This window comes from Microcaecilia unicolor, chromosome 5 (assembly GCF_901765095.1).
Source record: "Microcaecilia unicolor chromosome 5, aMicUni1.1, whole genome shotgun sequence".
In the NCBI taxonomy this organism is placed as follows: Eukaryota; Metazoa; Chordata; class Amphibia; order Gymnophiona; family Siphonopidae; genus Microcaecilia; species Microcaecilia unicolor.
In genome coordinates, this window is record NC_044035.1 from 23,618,221 (window position 1) to 23,636,605 (window position 18,385).

An 18,385-nucleotide genomic window follows, 5' to 3' on the forward strand; every position below is an offset into this window, starting at 1 on the left:
TTAAATATCTTGGTGTGATTTTTCTTTTAAAGCCCATCTTTGAAATTTCATAAAAAAAGACCTTTTTAAATTTAAAATGTTGAAAAGATTGAGGGATCTGTTATCCGAAGACAATTTTAGAACAGTCTTACATGCATTGGTTTTACCATTGTTTGTTTATCGTAATTCTGTTTCTAGGTTTGCCAGCTACATTATTAAAATCTTTACAACTGGCACAAAATGCAGCTGCACAATTGGTCTGTGGAATATCTAGATTCAAACGTATTTTGTTCTATATAAATTGCATTGGCTCCCAGTTAAATGGCGGACACAATTTAAGGATTTATGCTTAATTACAGAACACTCAATGATGAAGTTCCTCTTTCATTAGCAACTTCATTAAGTTGCTCCTAAATGTTCCTACTATGATTCTAGAGTGACTATGGCATGCTATTCCTGAAGGCTTACAAAAAGTGAAGAACTATTTATAATTGTCAAAGGCACATGTATTTCAAAATGCTTTTTAGATTATGGGTGTTAATGAAAAATGTTTGATGAGTTATTAAAACTCATGGCTTTTGTTGTTTCTGCAGATGCTGTACCTTGTTTTTAATATGTTTTATGTTGTTTTGCTTTTATTATGAATGTCATTTTATAATCTGCCTAGAACTGTGGATAGTGCGGTATAGAAACAGTGAAATCAAACATATAAATCCACCACCCTAACCACTAGGCCACTCCTCCACTGTTGCTATTATTTGAGATTCTACATGGAATGTTGCTATTCCACTAGAAGTCGGCCCTTGCAGATCACCAATGTGGCCGCACAGGCTTCTGCTTCTGTGAGTCTGACGTCCTGCACGTACGTGCAGGATGTCAGACTCACAGAAACAGAAGCCTGCGCAGCCTTCTACATGGAATCTCCATGTAGAATCTCCAATAGTAGCAACATTCCATGTAGAATCTCCAATAGTAGCAACATTCCATGTAGAATCTCCAATAGCAGCAACATTCCATGTAGAATCTCCAATAGTATCTATTTTATTTTTGTTACATTTGTACCCCGCGCTTTCCCACTCATGGCAGGCTCAATGCGGCTTACATGGGGCAATGGAGGGTTAAGTGACTTGCCCAGAGTCACAAGGAGCTGCCTGTGCCTGAAGTGGGGAATCGAACTCAGTTCCTCAGTTCCCCAGGACCAAAGTCCACCACCCTAACCACTAGGCCACTCCTCATGCTCTTTTTTACACTGATAGTTCATCAAAAGTTTTTCTAAATCTAAAAATGAAAACCAGAGGCCACATTATTTGAAATTCAGCTAAAACGTGGCATAACCCAGAGTTAATGAAGTCAACAATTTCCACCATATAAAAACTCTTCTATGATTATTATTCCTTTGCTTTCGAAAACCCTTTTTGCATAGGAAGATGTTTTGTGCCATTTCTTTTTCAAGACATTTCTCTTTTGGAACTGCATAAATTTCTTTACGTGGCTCTGATCATATCCAGTAATTCTTCCTTACAGAGTAGCACTACACTTGATAAATTATTCATTTCTGCTGAAATCAAACAATTTAAGGGCTCAGAAAACAACAAGGCAAACAGCCTATGATAGCCAAGATGGAAAACAAAAGAGAAGCAGACCTTTTTAGAAAAGTAGTCTTTATTAACTCTTTCAAAGAGTCTTTTCCAAACGAACCCAGGCTGAGGAACTGTTTTTATCAGTTTTGGCGGGACCTGAGACTTTATACCAGCAGGTATATCTTGCCCCTGACGCAGCTGTCTGGCAATACATAGGAGTTTTAAAGAGTTAATAAGGACTACTTTTCCAAGACATGCAACACTCATCTTTCTTGAGCAACGCAAAACTTTACTCCTCCCTCCTTCTTTAGGTAATGTAGGCAGCAAAGGATAAACCCTGCAGAGATTTTCACTAGTGGTTCGAGACATGGGAGATGGGGAGGAGAACAGAGTTTTTGAACTCAACATGGAGGCCTGAGAATCTCATGTAGTCCAATCCAGGTTTATAAAGAACACCTTCTCTTCTGCACTTGTGATTTCCAGGGATAACTGGTTAATAAAACCCTTACTCCACAACAGCAGGACAGGGAGCTGGAATTCAAATATATTCTTTCTTCAGACACCCTAACAGTATGGGCCTGAGGCTGTACTATCATGTTTGCAGTTATACAGCCAAGTATGTTCTTTACATGTGGAGACTCGGCAAATATATTTAAGCTCTGAACCAGATATTGGTATAGAGTAAAACATGAAAAGGCATAGATGAGTCACCTGATGACAGAACACTTGCGTTTTATTCCTACTATGGCTGAAGTATTGTGTTAATCTCATTTTAAAGGCAGGGAGTATTTAAAGATGTTTCCTAAGGTGTGGAATCACACACCGAGTTTCTCTGTTTGCCACCCACAGGACATATTAGGTGCCTTCTTGCCATGAAAGAGGATCAGTCACTTAGACTGCTGTAAGCTGCTACAGACTGCACATATCTTAACACAATATCCTAAAGTGAAACCTGTTAACCCTACATTCAGTGCTGAGAGAACATGGCGGCAGGTACACAGCGCATTTAGGGGCCCTTTTACTAAGCCGCGTAGACGTCTACACATGCTCAACGCACGCCAATTTGGAACTACTGCCTGGCCGCCATGTGGCCCGGACAGTAATTTCATTTTTTACGCGCGTCCACTACATGCACCGGGAAATATAGCACGGCACTAACCGGGTGGTAATCGGCATTGTACGCGCGCTGACGATTACAGCCCGGTTAACACATGAGACCTTACCGCTAAGTGAATGGGTGGCAGTAAGGTCTTAGGTCCAAAATGGACACGCGCCAATTTTCATTTTGCTGCACGTCCATTTTCGGCCAAAAAAATAAAAAAGGTCTTCTTTGCAGGTGTGCTGAAAAATGGGCCTACGCGTGTCCAATATACGCGTCTACACCAGCAAAGGCCATTTTTCGGTGCACCTTAGTAAAAGGACCTTTTAGCATCAATAACTGCAACGGAAGACACTGAAAGGACGGTAAAATAATTTCTGTGAAATAAAACTATAAGATAAGATTTAAACAAACATTCAAGAATAAAAAATCAAGCACATGTACAACATTTTACCCTTTGTTATATACATTAAGAGTTTAACATAGACACTTGTTTCACTTGAGCACACCATAAATCAGATTATTTAACTCTGGAGACAGGAGATTAAAACAAAAATTAAGCTTGCAAAGTGAGTCTGAAAAAAAGACCAACAACCTTCTGCTCATTAAAATGGCTTCCACTGTCTACCACTTTCTGTTCATCTTCATGTGGAAGACACGCTTCTCTCTGAACAGAAAACATCGCTTCCCAAGTTTCTCCAAGTCTGGAATGTAACTGCCTTTTGTTTTAATTATTATCCTGGCACTGAAAAAATAAATCCCAAATGCCACTAATGTAAGTTTCACTGAAGCAGGGAAAAGAGCCAAAGATATACTATGAAAGCATCCAAATTAATCAACATTCTCTCATCAATATTCACTGAAAAGCATGAGGATAAGAGAATGATTGTGGTACTGAACTGAAAATTGTCTCCAACTGAGAAACAGAAGTGTGATCAGTCCAGCAGCAACACAGACATGGGGCAGACTAGGGCTGTACTGAATATTCATATTCGATTTGGCCCCAAATGCATTACTCATATTCGGTCGAATAGTGATTTAAATTTGAAAATGATGTTAATATGTGTTCTAGCTTGAGACCTATCCACTGGAATGGTGGTGGGCCAAGCTACACAGCTTAAAACAGCTGAAAAGCACTAACTAGGCCTGATAACCAGCTGATGGCCTTATAGCAGAGAGCCTGCAGGAGCAGGACTGCTTGGTGAGTCTTAATGAAACCTGGTACAACTTTCAAATTGAGTGTAACACTTACGATGTAGAAAATAATGACAAAAATGGTAAAAAGCTTGGTTCTTAAAATGGAGTTTGTCTTTATAAAATGGCTTCCAGTATCACAAGATATAAAGACACAGATCTCTCTCAGTATTAGGAAAGAGGTTTTAAAAGTGTTGAAATTGGCACTATGAAGAAATCTTTGAGAGGAGGGGCAGGTGAGAATACAAGACTATTTCTTTCACTAAACTGTTTCTGTCTTTGTTTCAATCTATTCTCTCTCCTCCACCTGTTTCACAGAATACTACACACACACAAGTAAGATTTCTCACTCACAAACATTTCATGTGGGAACATAAATGGCCAAAGATTCACTTAGATCCAGATAGACAGAAAGCTGTGGTCATGGGAATTAGATTTGAACTGCGCCTTCTGTCACCCCCCCGTCACCCCCCCTGTGCCTCCATGACCGGAGGTGCTCCTTAGAACCCCATGACATAACACCATGGAATGGGGTGTCACTGGAATTCAGGGAGGGGGTGATTAACAAGATCTTAGAAGAGCAAACCCTCTGTACACCTCCGTGGGGAAGGGTCCTGCGGGGCTTTACTGTGCTAAATCCTACTGAAATAAACACTTGATCTCTGATTTCACGTTGCTTCTTTTATTATTTAACTAGCCGTTGAGCCCGTAAAAACAGGCTGGTATAGGGGTTTTCCTTCCCCCTCCCTCCCCGCGAGGTCGCCACCGCTACCGTTCCCCCCACCCCCGGAGTCGCCGCCATCCCTCCACCCGGCCCGGGCCTTCTCTCCGCTACTAAACTTACACGTCCATTCGCCGGAACGCAGCACGCACATCAGCTGAGCTGCCGTCGGCCCTTCCTTCTCTGCCTGTGTCCCGCCCTCCTGTGACGTAACGTCTGCGAGGGCGGGACACAGGCAGGGAAGGAAGGCCGACGGCAGCTCAGCTGATGTGCGTGCTGCGTTCCGGCGAATGGATGTGTAAGTTTATTAGCGGAGAGAGGGCCCGGGCCGGGTGGGGGGGAGCGGTATCAACCTCGGCGGCGCCCTCGTCATCATGTATTGACACGGGGGCAGGACAGAGAGGGAAGTCTCTACTGCGCATTTGCCCATTATTTATATTTGGTATGCTATTCGGTACAGCTCTAGAGCAGACACTGTTCCCCATACACAGAGGTAGACTGGCATAAAGAAGTGAATCATAGCAAAAGAAAGCAAATCATACCATTAGAACCAACTGTAGAAAGGACATGGACAGCAGTATTTCAAAACTAACCACAACATCCATTTGTGGTACAAGAATTATGAGCTGATATTAATCAAAAAAGTATTATTTATGCCAAACCTTTACACAAGGCTCTTGGCTGGAAAACTTGGCCTGTGCCAGCAAAGAATCTCAGTCCTCAAAGGCTCACTTCTGACACACTGCAATCCACTAAAGATGGAATCAGATTAAAATAAATCATATTTTCCCACCAGATTCTTTCACGCTCACCAACTGCTTAAGAAGTATTGTTAGTGTGCATGTGGGTACAGCCATAACCTCCACATCCACAAACACACACACTGTACAACTCAACTCAGTCATTTCATGTGGTGTGAACATATCGAAAACAGATATGCAGAAAGGATTTACAATACATAGTAACATAGTAGATGACGGCAGAAAAAAGACCTGCACGGTCCATCTAGTCTGCCCACGATAAACTCATATGTATATACCTTACCTTGATTTGTACCTGCCTTATTCAGGGCACAGACCGTACAAGTCTGCCCAGCAGTATTTCCCACCTCCCAACCACCAGTCCCGCCTCCCATCACCGGCTCTGGCACAGACCGTATAAGTCTGCCCTCCGCTATCCTCGCCTCCCAACCACCAACCCCCTCTTCCCCCACCTGCTCCGCCACCCAATTTCGGCTAAGCTTCTGAGGATCCATTCCTTCTGCACAGGATTCCTTTATGCACATCCCACGCATGTTTGAATTCCGTTACCGTTTTCATCTCCACCACCTCCCGCGGGAGGGCATTCCAAGCATCCACCAGCCTCTCTGTGAAAAAATACTTCCTGACATCTTTCCTGAGTCTGCCCCCCTTCAATCTCATTTCATATAATAATAGCAGAGGACCTCTAATGATGGCTCATAATATTACTACTACTATAAATCACTTCTATAGCGCTATCATTCGTACCACAAGTGGTTGTTCATCCTAATAATCCGGACTAAAATTCTCTGCAACACTTTACATTAAGGGCCCTGTTTACTAAGCAGTGTTATAGGCGCACTGTTTTTAACGCACGTTAACCATATGCGCGCATTAACCATGTACATGCCTACAATATCCCTAAAGGCGAGCTAAAAATACTAAGGCACCTTAGTAAACAGGGCCCTAAGATTGATATTTGGATTAACTACCCTGTTTCCCCGAAAGTAAGACATCCCCCGAAAATAAGACCTAGTAGAGGTTTTCCTGAATTGGTAGATATAAGGCCTCCCCCGAAAGTAAGACCTAGCAAATTTTTGTTTGAAAGCAGGGCCGCCAAGAGCCGGACAAGGCCACCCCCCCCCCCCCACCCAAGGTTGCCGGGCCCCCCCTCCACCCATCCTCCGTCACTCCTGGAACTAACCTTAAACGCCTCCTTTCACCTTCGCAGCAAGCAGCAGCAGGGCAGACCTCTCCTTCCTTCTGTGCCCCGCCCTCGCGGACGTTACGTCAGGCGAGGGCGGGACACGGAAGGAAGGAGTGGCCTGCCCTGCTGCTGCTTGCTGCGAAGGTGAAAGGAGGCATTTAAGGTTAGTTCCGGGAGCGACGGAGGGCGGGCGGGCCAACCCCGATCCAACCCCGATGTTTCCCCGAAAAATAAGACAGCCCCTGAAAATAAGACCTAGCGCATTTTTGGGGGCAAAAATTAATATAAGACAGTGTCTTATTTTCGGGGAAACACGGTAATTATTTTACTACAAAAACAGATCTGATGACAAAGATTCAAAGGAGTTTTAAAATAAATAAGTTGTATAAATCAAATTATCAGGCAGCAAGAATGAAAATATGAGATATATTTAAGGGATATGAGTGAATGAGTGCTTGGGGTGTAACATATCTCAAGTGGTACAGAACAAGGAAATCGGGCATATATTCAGTGTATAACTTTGAATTTCTATTGCCTGAAGATGCAGGTGATATTATGCAACATGTACACAAAATCTCAGCATTTACCTCAAGAAATATTTCCAGGATGGCACTTGAGCATATCCACTTTACTTATTAGCCACAGCCTTTACACCAACACTTGTGGCAAAGCCACTCAAGATATTATAAAGGCCATAATTTATAAATACAGCTATTGTAATTTTGTGAGAAAATATATACATAGGCTTGATCAATGGTGATTTTTCACCAGATGCACATACAATTCTAGATATAGTCAATTAAAACAGAGCAAATCATAATCCACTTTACAAAAAAAATCCAGTGATTTACTCTAACTGTAAACAATATAAAAACATCAACTGTTTAAATCATACAAAATAAGTTAAAAGAAAATTCAACATTAGGATCCTGGATACTGAAGGATTTGAGGAAGGAGTGTGCACAGGTGACAAGATACTCAGTACGTCGACTCCTGTATTTGATGCATTTCCTTTACAGACACAAAAGGGGAGAAAATCTTTAGTACATCTGACCAAAAGTCCTCTATTATGTGTGGAGATTGAAAGTTGATCAAACAGTGTTAAATATCAATTCCTTCCCTTAGCTTTCATTACTGTTGAGTTTGTTGGCAATTGATTTCAAAGTAATTGGCATTTCCGGATTACTCACTGAAAACCCATCCATCAAATTCAGCAAAGGAAACTTAGGCAAGCATTTTCTTTACAGAAGAAAAAGAAATCTAAATGGCTATGATTCCTCTATCAGCGGAAACACATAACACAGTCTTAATAAATGCAGTTTGTGTTTTGTACAGTGTTTGGGACATCAAACTTGGATCAGACCATGGCACGGTAAGGGCCCTGCATTTTTAAGAACTGAATGATGAAGGAGGGGCCCCCGGCAACAATCTGAGGTGGGAGGTGGCTGAGCGGACAGTTCTCAATACTCATGATTGACAGTTTGCTGCAGAGCGCCAACTCAAAGGGCAGACTGTGTAAGTTGGGGTTGTCATTCAGGTAAAGCTCTTCCAGATTCTCCAGTGTACCTACATAAAATTATATGAACAAAGAAAAAAAAACATTATGTAGAATCAGCAAGACATTCTGCCAGTGCAAACATTTATAATCTTGATAATGCACTACTGCACAGAGGAGAATTTTACAAAGATTTTTTTTTTAATTTTGGCATAGTGAGTGCTAGAACTTAGTCCTTTCTTTACTGGCCAAGGGCTCAAAAGCTAACCCTTGCAGTGTTGCTTAAAAATCAAGCCTCATTCTTTCCTTGCCACATGGTACAAATTGAATCACTTCCAAGATGTGCTGGCAATCCACGACAGGAAGCTTAAACCCAGGCCTCCAACTTTCACATTTTGTATCTGAACCCCATGGTCAGCCCCGTCACATAGGCTTTTGAAGTCCGGGGTCAGACCCATCCCATCAGCTCAAGCCCCAGACTCAACCAGAACATTAAATAATCTGAGGATGATAGTTTAGGGGGCTCTTACCAATTTCTTCAGGCAGGTGCGTGAGGAGATTCTCTCCAAGACCAAGATGTGTCAGGTTGGTAAGGTGTCCAATCCCTCTTGGTAGGATGGTCAACTGATTATTAGTCAGGACTAATTTCTGGTTAATGAAAGTGAAAAAAAATTACAGAATTGCTAAAGAGAAAATGAAAGATGCTGTTTTCCTGTTTACAGAATATAATGACCTGAGGGGCATCAGCACCTTAGTGCTACAAAGCAAACAGATCACAGCAGAAGAGGAATTTCCAATCAAGCTTTCTCTGCTGAAGTACAAGAGAATGCAGTCCTATTTAGTAATCTGTGTTATCTGCTTAACAGTAGAATTACTGCATGCTAACAGTTAATGTGCGATCATTTCTACATTAATCATCTAACAAAGAAGGGAACAAGGAATGGGTGAAAAGTGTGTCTTACAGTTGTTACTATGCATTAATACAGCAGATAACGTGGCCCTGTTAATGACACCTTAAAAAGTACAATTAACTACAGCATGTTATCGGATATTCAGATAACACAGGGTAAAGCACATTTCTCTGTTAATCAAACAGCAAACTGCAGAGACTTTGCAATTACAGCACATTAAGTTTGGCCATTAACTCATGGTAATTGCAGATATTAATTGATTTCAATTTCCCCAGTATTGATTACATAAATGACACATTAGGAAATGCTAGGGATGTAAAGTTCCTAGATGAATAAATGACTGCTTCATGAAGCAACTGATTCAGGAAATGACAAGGTTCAGGAAATGGCAAATTATTTTATATCTGATTCTTAGTGGAATGCAGCACTTGGTCCAAGAGGTAATGGCTTTGGGGGCCCTTGGCAATTGTGATCATGATCAAATTTGAGAAAATAACCAGAGTGAAGACACTAAAGTAATCTACTACTACTACTACTGCAACAGCATTTAACTTTCAAAGGCCAACTATGACAAAATAAGTAAAATGATTTTAAAAAAGTTTTAAAAAGCTAAAAAGAGCAGCTGCAAAGGTTATGAGTACAAATCAGGCATGGATGTTGTTTACACATACTATATTGGAAGCCCAGACCAGATGTATTCCATGTATCAAAAAAAGGGTGGTAGGAAGGCCGTGGTGAAAGCGGTTATTAGAGCCAAAAGAACATCATTCAAAAAATGGACAAAGGATCTGAACGAAGAAAACAGGAAGCAACATAAGCACTGGCAAATTAGATGCAAGGCATTGATAAAGAAGGCTAAAAGAGAATTTTATGTACAGACAAAAATTCATAGCAAAATCCTTTTCAGGTACATTAGAAGTGGAAAGCCTGTGCAAGAGCAGTTGGCCTGTTAAATCATCAAGGAGTTAAAGGAGCACTAAGGGAGGACAAGGCCACAGAGGAGCGAATAAATGAATTCTTTGCTTTGGCTATTACAGAGGAGGATGTAAAGAGCTTCCTGTGCCAGAAATGGTATTTAAAGGTAATGATAAGGAACAGCAGAAAGAAATTTCAGTGAACCTGGAAGACATAATAAGCTAAATCATAAATTAAACAATGGTAAATCATGGTGTACACAAGTCAAAACTGGAATTGCAGATCTATTATTGGCAATCTGTAACCTGTCATTCAAATTCTTCACAGTACCTAAGGTTTAGAAGATGGCTCAATTTAACGTCAATTTTTAAAAAGGATTCCAGGGGTAAATGGGGAAGCCACAGACCAGTAAACCTGACGTCAGTGCTGGGCAAAATAATAGAAATTATTATAAAGAAAAAAAATTACTGAACACATAGACAAACATAGCTTAATGGGAAAGAGTCAACATGGATTTAGCCAAGGGAAGTCTTATCACAACAATCTGCCACATTATTTTTGAAAGTGTAAATAAACATGGATAAAGGGGAGCCAGTTCATGCAGTGTATCCAGATTTTTAGAAGGCTGTGCCCTGAAGAGCACAGGTACAAATCAAAGTAGGGTATACACAAAAAGTAGCACATGTGAGTTTGTCTTGTTGGGCAGACTGGATGGACCATGCAGGTCTTTTTCTGCCGTCATTTACTATGTTACTATGTTTAACAAAGTCCCACATAAAAGACTCAAAAACTATGGGATGGGAGGCAATATTCTGTCGTGGATTGGGAACCGGATAAAAGATAGAAAACAGAGTATGGTTAAATGGACAATTCTCTACGTGGAGGAAGGTGGAGACAAAATACTGTTCATTTAAATTTAATACTATACTGCGGGGTTGTTTTATTTCTCCTATCTTACCTGTATTTATGTTCGTTTTCATGCTTCTGACCAAGTCCTTTGCTTGATAAAATCTCAAACAGCTCTTTAGTGGTGGCAGTCAATGTATCACGCTCTGGTCTGAAGCATGAAGACATACATCTGCTATCCTTGCTTCTTATGTTATACTGTAACTTTTAATAAAATACATCTGCAGAAAGTATTATTAACCATTATGATGGTGATTCCCTTTAGTGGCACTGTTCCCGCTACGCTGAGCAGAAGTCTTCCACCTACAGTCCTGCCAGTGGGTGGCACTGTCACACTTCCAGTGAGGAACCTGCTTGTCCCTAGTACCTTATTTTTCGGACTATAAGACGCACCGGACCATAAGACGCACCTAGGTTTTAGAGGAGGGAAATAGGAAAAAAATGTTTTTCCTTTTTCCCTCCTCTAAAACCTAGGTGCTCCGGTGCGTCTTGTCCGAGTTCGGGATCGCCCTCCCCTACTCACGTCACGCGATGTTCTCTGGTGGTCTAGTGACGTCGGGGCAGGAAAGAGCGTTGCTCTCCGAGACCGTCAGGCAGCATACAGGAGGACGGAGAGCAGCGCGCTGGGCATGAAAGAGGGGGCTCTTTCCTGCCCCGACGTCACTAGACCACCAGGGAACATCGCGTGACGTGAGTAGGGGAGGGCGATCCCTAACTCGGGGGGAGGGCGATCCCGAAATCGGACCTCGCTACCTTCGGACTATAAGACGCACCCCCCATTTTCCTCCCAAATTTTGGGGGAAAAAAGTGCGTCTTATAGTCCGAAAAATACGGTAACTGAAAACACAATATTGAAGTAACACCCGCTAAGTTTTGAGAGAACAGCGCTTAGCAGTATATCAAATGTAAATAAAACTTGAAACGTTGGAGTGCTGCAAGAATCTGTAAAGGGACTGGTGCTTTTTAACATATTTATAAATGTTCTGGAAATGAGAATGAAGAGTGAGGTGATCAAATTTATAGATGGCACAAAAACTACTCAAAAGTTGATAAATTCCATGCAGACTGTGGACATGCTAGCTTCCATTGCAGGAGGACAACAGAAGGCTAGAAAACTGGGCACCCAGATGGCAGATGAAATATAATGTGGACACGTGTAAGTTAATGCACACTGGGAAGAATATCCCCTTTATAGCTACACAATGATAGGTTCCACAATAGTAGTCGCCACTGAGGAAAGGAATTAAGGGATCATCGTGGACAATACATTGCAGTCTTCTGTTCAGTGTGCAGTGGTGGTAGTCAAAAAAGCAAATAGAATGTTAGGAATTAATAGGAAAAAAGAATACAAATAAAAAAGAATATTATAATGCCTCTATTGCTCCATGGTGAGATCACATTTTGAGTATTGTGTATGCAATTCTAGTCAGGTCAATGCAGCTCAAAAAAGATGTACTGGAACTGAAAAAGGTATAAAGAAGATCAACCAAAATGATTAAGGGGACGGCACGACTCTCATATAAGGAAAAGGCTAAAGGAGTTAGGGCTCTTCAGCTTGAAGAGATGCAGATAGAGGTCTATAAAATTCTGAAAGAGGGGAATAGGTAAATGCAAATCGAATGTTTATCAAAAAGTACAAAGATTAGGTGACATTCCATGAAGTTACATGCAGCACATTTAAACACATAGGAGAAAATAATTGTTACTCAATGTACAGTTAAGCTCTGGAATTCATTGTCAGAGCAAATGGTAAAAGCAGTTACCATAGGTGGGTTTAAAAAAGGTTTGGACAAATTCTTGGAGAAAAAGTCCATAAATTAACAAAGTAGACATGGGGAAAGCCACTGCTTATTCGTGAGTTTAAGTAGTATGGAATCTTGCTACTTGTCACGAAACGCTTAGTCACCCACCTGGGGCTATCCCACAGCCACTTAGAGGGTCTATCCCCAGCACAGCTCAGGTCCGCCTGCACCTGCCGCTTGTGCTCTACACTAACACCTTCCTCCCACTGTCTGGGTCCCCACTGCCTCTGGGTGAGTCTCCCTCTCTCAAGGTGTTCCCCAGTGATTTCTAGGTTACTGGGACCATACTCCCAGTGGTACAACAATTCCTAGAAAGCACTCACAGACCCAACACACAAACCACCAGGATTCTTAGTAAGTCTAGACAAGCAGCGGCAATAAACTAAATATGTTTATTGTCATAAAAAATTAGAACAATGAACAGAAAAGTTGCAATCAGCAAAACAATAACAGGTAACTGAAATATGGATCAATTATAACACTATCTAATACTATCTAAATAGTACCTGGGGAGTTCAGGACATATAGCTGCTCACAGGTTATCAAATATAACTGTTCACAGGGCCTCAGCAAAGAAATCTTTCTCTCTCTTCTCCCTGGCTAAGACTGGAGAAAAAAGCCAGTACATCCTAGATGAATTGATCTCACGGGCAAATCAGAGCCCAGAACAACAAGTTTTCAAAAGCATACTGCATCTTACTTCCTATCTGTGTTAAAGAAAAAAAACAGTAATTTCTCTATAAAAGCTTTAAACATAAACATGCACCACCTGCTGGCCAAACTAGAGAAATACACTTCAAGAATTAACATAGTTTACAGGTTTAAAACCCACTGTTTTGTCACACTACTTTTTGGGTCTCTGCCAGATACTTGTGACCTAGACTGGCCACTGTTGGAAACAGGATACTGAACTAGACAGACCTTTGGTCTAACCCAGTAAGGCAACTCTTATGTTCTTACGTGTAAAGCTAATAAGTAGCATATAGGGCAGCAAATTAATCTCTAGTTAACTCTGCGATTAATGCATTATTAGCCACCATTTTAAAAAGTAATCACGGTGCAGCATCTCCTGTCTCTTCTAAACATCTGTTCTCTTCCACTCCCAAACACCTGTCCTTGGTGCGATTCGGAATTTTTCCCCTCCACCCGTGATTGAACATCACCACCCCAACCCCACCCCCACCCCCAGTCTATCTTAAAGATGGTCTTCTGTTGGTCTCCAGCAGTGGCAGCGTTGCACATACAGTACTTGTGGCCTGCTCCGAAGCTTTCCCTCTGACCCGTACTGCCTCCTCTGACATCACATCCTATTTCTGCATGGGAGGATGTCAGAGGGAAAGCTTCAAAGCAAGCAGCATACATGTAATGCTGCTACTGCTGGGGACCAATAGAAGACCACTTTTAAGGTAGACCGGACCCGGGGGTGGGGGGGGGGGCTGAGATACTGAACCTTGGGTTGAGGAAGGGGAGTGATCTGCACACCCACAACTGGATGGGCCACTAGTGGAAGCTATGGCCAAGATGGTGAGCTCCAGGGAGAGGTGCTAGACAATGAGAGAAAGAGAGAGAGAGAGAGAGACTGGACCCCAGGAAAGAAAGAGAGATAATGGACCTGGGGGAAGAGAAGAGAGAAAGAAGAAAGTGAGAGGGAGGGAGATCAGTCCTTTAGGGAAGAGAGGAGGGATGGGATTGGATAGACTGCTTTTCTGTGCTTACAATCAAAGCAATTTACATATTATATTCAGGTACTTATTTTATAGCTGGGGCAATGAAGGGTTAAGTGGCTTGCCCAGAGTCACAAGGAGCTGCACTGGGAAACAAACAAATAAATAAAAGTAAAATATCCTTAATTGTGTGATTAATCACGATTAAAATTTTTAATGCGAGCCTAGTAGCATCAAAAGTTCATTCTTGATATAGCTGCTTTCTGTGGCCTCAATCTTCACTTCAGGTCTATTGTCAAATTCTGATTTCCCATCACTAGCTTTACTAGATTTTCAGTCTGAATATGTGAGGGCAGACTTCAAAAGTTTAACAAAGAGAAGGCTTACCTGTAAGTCCTTAAGATAGGCAATTTCATTAGGGAGAGATTCAAGTTTATTTTCTTCCAGATCCAACTCTCTCAATTTTCTTAGGTTTCCAATGCCATAAGGAAGCTTCCTCAGAAGATTGTTTGACAAGATAAGAACCTCGAGAAAAAATATGAACAATACTTCAATCTAATGCAGCAAAACCAGATTCTACACCAAAACATGTTCACTACAGAGCTTCTAGGGCCACAAACTAGGGTAAGCAAATTAACCTGATTCTTAGACTAAACATAAGCAAATATATCCAATGAATATTAATTATGGATATCCTTAAAACCAGACGTGTGTAGCCAACAGTGTTAAAAACAGGAGTACTAGACAGATCGACTAAGGCCCGGCTTTTTCAACAAGCCTTCCCTTCTCCCTCTGGCTGAGTGCATTTGGTTTTTCGTAGCTGACAGGCCCTGTTTTTATTTCTTGGTCCTCCCTCTTTCTCCCTTTCCCTCTTTAGTAATCATTTTCTTTTCACCTTTTCTATTGTTGTTTGCATGACTATGATATTTCTTTCCCATCCAATATTATAGTTCTTTTCCTCTCCCGATTTATGGTTTTATGATTATTGTACACTGCTTTGAACTGGTAGTTAGCAAAGGTGGTATAGCAAATCCAAACAAATAAATAAAAATTGCTGAATAAAATAATCTTCTTATTTTGGTTCCACTGTTTCTTCCAGTAGTTTTATTTCTAATTCTTCCTTTTTATATGTTTTAACACACATTGTTTTTTATATTGTAAACCTTTTTTTAAAATCAAGTTTCAAGTTTATTAGGCAACCAATATGACGACAGTAGGAGCAGAGACATTCTATCCCATTTTGCACTTCTAGTAGTTACTTGTGCTGCCAAGTATGCTTTTCTGAAAGTCCTAGATAAACTAATTTACAATAGTCTGTCTGACTGATGACTATCTCCTGCACGACCATTTGAAAATTCTGGGGTCTCAGAAGGCCTTCAACTGTAGCACTGGCCTCAACCATTCCTACGTACCACAGAAACCTGCACACTGAAGGTCAAAGAAGAACTCAATACAAAATGACTTTAACCTCATTCAGAATTAGAACCACATTGCCCCAAATGAAAAACTTAGAAAGATCATCCAACATATATAGTCCTGATCCACCCACAAAACTTCTATTTTATCTATTTTAAGATTCGAAAACAACCATTAAGCTCTTGCAAGGAAAGACAACAATCCTGCTTAAATGCAACAAAGAACTGCCTCATTAGCATGAACACATGGCTTACAACCACAACCTCAGATATCTGGTATTGGCCAAAAAAATAAAATGGGCAACTAGGAAGGATCTTGAAGGATCCCATATGCCATAACAAAGGAGCTAGGCCAGTGTTTCCCAATTCAGTCCTGGACTACCCCCTTTCCAGTCAGGTTTACAGGATATCCACAACATCTAGAAAGACTTGGCTATTATGCCCACAAAACAATTGTTGTAAATAAGATTTCAAAATATAAACTTAATCCATCTCAGAAAGATAGCTAACCAACTGAATGGCTCTTTTGATAACATCATCCTAAGAAGTCCTAAAATCACAGAGAGGACAAGGCTATGAAGAGGTCCCAGCAAATCTGAATCAATTCTATTCCACTCAGATGTACTACATGCTGTGAAACGCAACAACATTTAGAGTAGCAAGTCTCATCAACATTCAACAGTTTGAGTACTTCTTTCAATTACTGTTTCAATAATATATCTGATGAAAGCAAAGAAGAAATTAGAAACTCCTTACTATGGCATTATTTTCCAAGGCTTTCAATTTGAAAGTATAAAAATTCCAGAAATACCAGTTGTCTGCAACTCCATTGTTGCCACCCAAGAATCAACTGATTCATTCCTATTTTCCATCTCTTCCAATTTAACTACAACTTGATTTGTCAAGCTGCAAAGCTGAATGACAAGATCCTTTCAACAAGCCTTTGGTTCTTCTCACAACCCACCAAAAATCCAAGAGAGAAACATGTCCATTTCCACAGACAGTGTCTAGTTAATTGTGATGGTGGAGTTATATAGCCTTAGGTATCGGAGAAGTAGGTTGGACAGTAGGGGTAGGGGAGGTCTCTGCTCCCCTGAAGACTCCACATCATAATTTCAGGACTCTACAGCTACACCTCCTCCCCTTAAAATCAGGAGTTCACCAGACAGAAACCACAGGAAGAGATTCTAATGCTACAACTCAGTGAAGTCTCTGACTCAACAAAGGAAGCAGAAGGTCCTGTTGAAATAAGAGTCCCCAATCTTGCCCACACTGACATGTTTATCCAAGAGGTCCACCACAGACAGCAAGGATACAGCAGAATACTAAACTTTTCCCTTCCTCTTCCCCATGTCAGTTCTACCAGAATCTTCCTCCAAACTTCTCAATCTCTTTCCGGTCAGTTCCACAGTCTTCAATGCTCTTCTGTGCTCCTATGGGCTCCAACGGGATGTGCCTCATTGGCTCTGCTCTTTTATCTACACACCATGAGTCTCACTAACTAAATACCCTCCCTTCCAGTTCATGGTGATGATATCAGCAACTGTGTTCTACCTGTGCTAGGAGATCTCAGTCCCACTCAAGTCCACCAATCTGCAGGGAAATAAAAAGGTTCACACCACTGGCTTCTTGTGTATCCATCTCTCTCTCCTCTCCCCAATTAGCTGAGGTCTACTCAATAAAATTATCATCATAATTGTGTTAAAAGGGCTGGCTAAATTTATGAACCAGCAATCCAGCCTCGCCCCCCCCCCCCCCTCCGCCCAATCCATCCACCTATGCATGATATTGAACAAAGGCCCTTAAAATAATTTTCAAGCTGAAACCATCATGGGAACCAGACTGGGGAGGATTAGGACCATCTAGTAGCTCTACATAGTCACCATAATTTTGGCCACCAAAGGCAAATTAGAGCTAGGCCTACAAGTACATTAGTTATTCTATAACATACATGGAGAACCTATTTCTTGAGGCATAAGCTTCTGAGGGCAAGATATGTCTGATGAAATGGACTCTTGTCCTCTAAAAACCTCAACCCTCAATAAATCAATTAGCCTGTAAGGTGTGTCAGCTTGTCAGTTTTGCTACTAGATTAACTATTATTTGCAAGAACAAGCACTTTAGATCACTGAAGTTATGCATTTGAAAAGACAACTATTTACCAAAGTGGAATCATCTTAAAAGTGCCAGAAAGGAGTGTTAAGAATACTGTCAGGAAAAATGAGGTTTCACGGGGTAGAGGTGCTGCAATAGTGTGAAACCATGTGGTACTTTACCCTCTCTCTCCAATTCTTTTTACAAACAGAAATGTACAGCAAGAGCTTGGCAGTACACAAGTACACCACCATGTTAAGGGGACATTTCTCATGGTTGGAAGGCCTGTGTCACACATTTTTCCTGGGCACATGATAAACACAGCTGTCTTGCCATTGTACTATAATTAAAATTAATGCTTTCTACTTTACCTTCTATTGCTTTCTCATAAGTAGTTTATGCAAGACAAGCTTAGCCATGCATGGCTAGGGGGCTATCTTCTTTTTTTTTTAAATTTCAAATAATTTTTATCGTTATTAGAAACATAACAAAGAAATGAACAGTACAGCACAATATTGATACAGAATTCAAATACTCTTGTACGTTATATACACAAGTCAAGCAATAAGGCTGCAATATAAATGCAAACATTGTCATATTTAAAAAAACAATGAGAATATCAAGAAAAGATGAACCAGTGAGAAAAAGATACAAATCCCTGAT

General features: G+C 41.0%; 1 protein-coding gene across 1 annotated transcript in view; it reads right to left on the reverse strand.

Annotated features, from left to right (window-relative positions):
* Window positions 1–18,385, reverse strand: part of LOC115471047 — a 248,630-nt gene that overhangs the window by 149,087 nt on the left and 81,158 nt on the right. The window contains exons 7-9 of the mRNA XM_030204716.1: window positions 14,601–14,738; window positions 8,546–8,663; window positions 7,884–8,086 (exon numbers count right to left, since the gene is read on the reverse strand). Coding sequence (XP_030060576.1) covers window positions 7,884–8,086; window positions 8,546–8,663; window positions 14,601–14,738 — 459 coding nt within the window. The remainder of the gene's footprint in view (window positions 1–7,883; window positions 8,087–8,545; window positions 8,664–14,600; window positions 14,739–18,385) is intronic.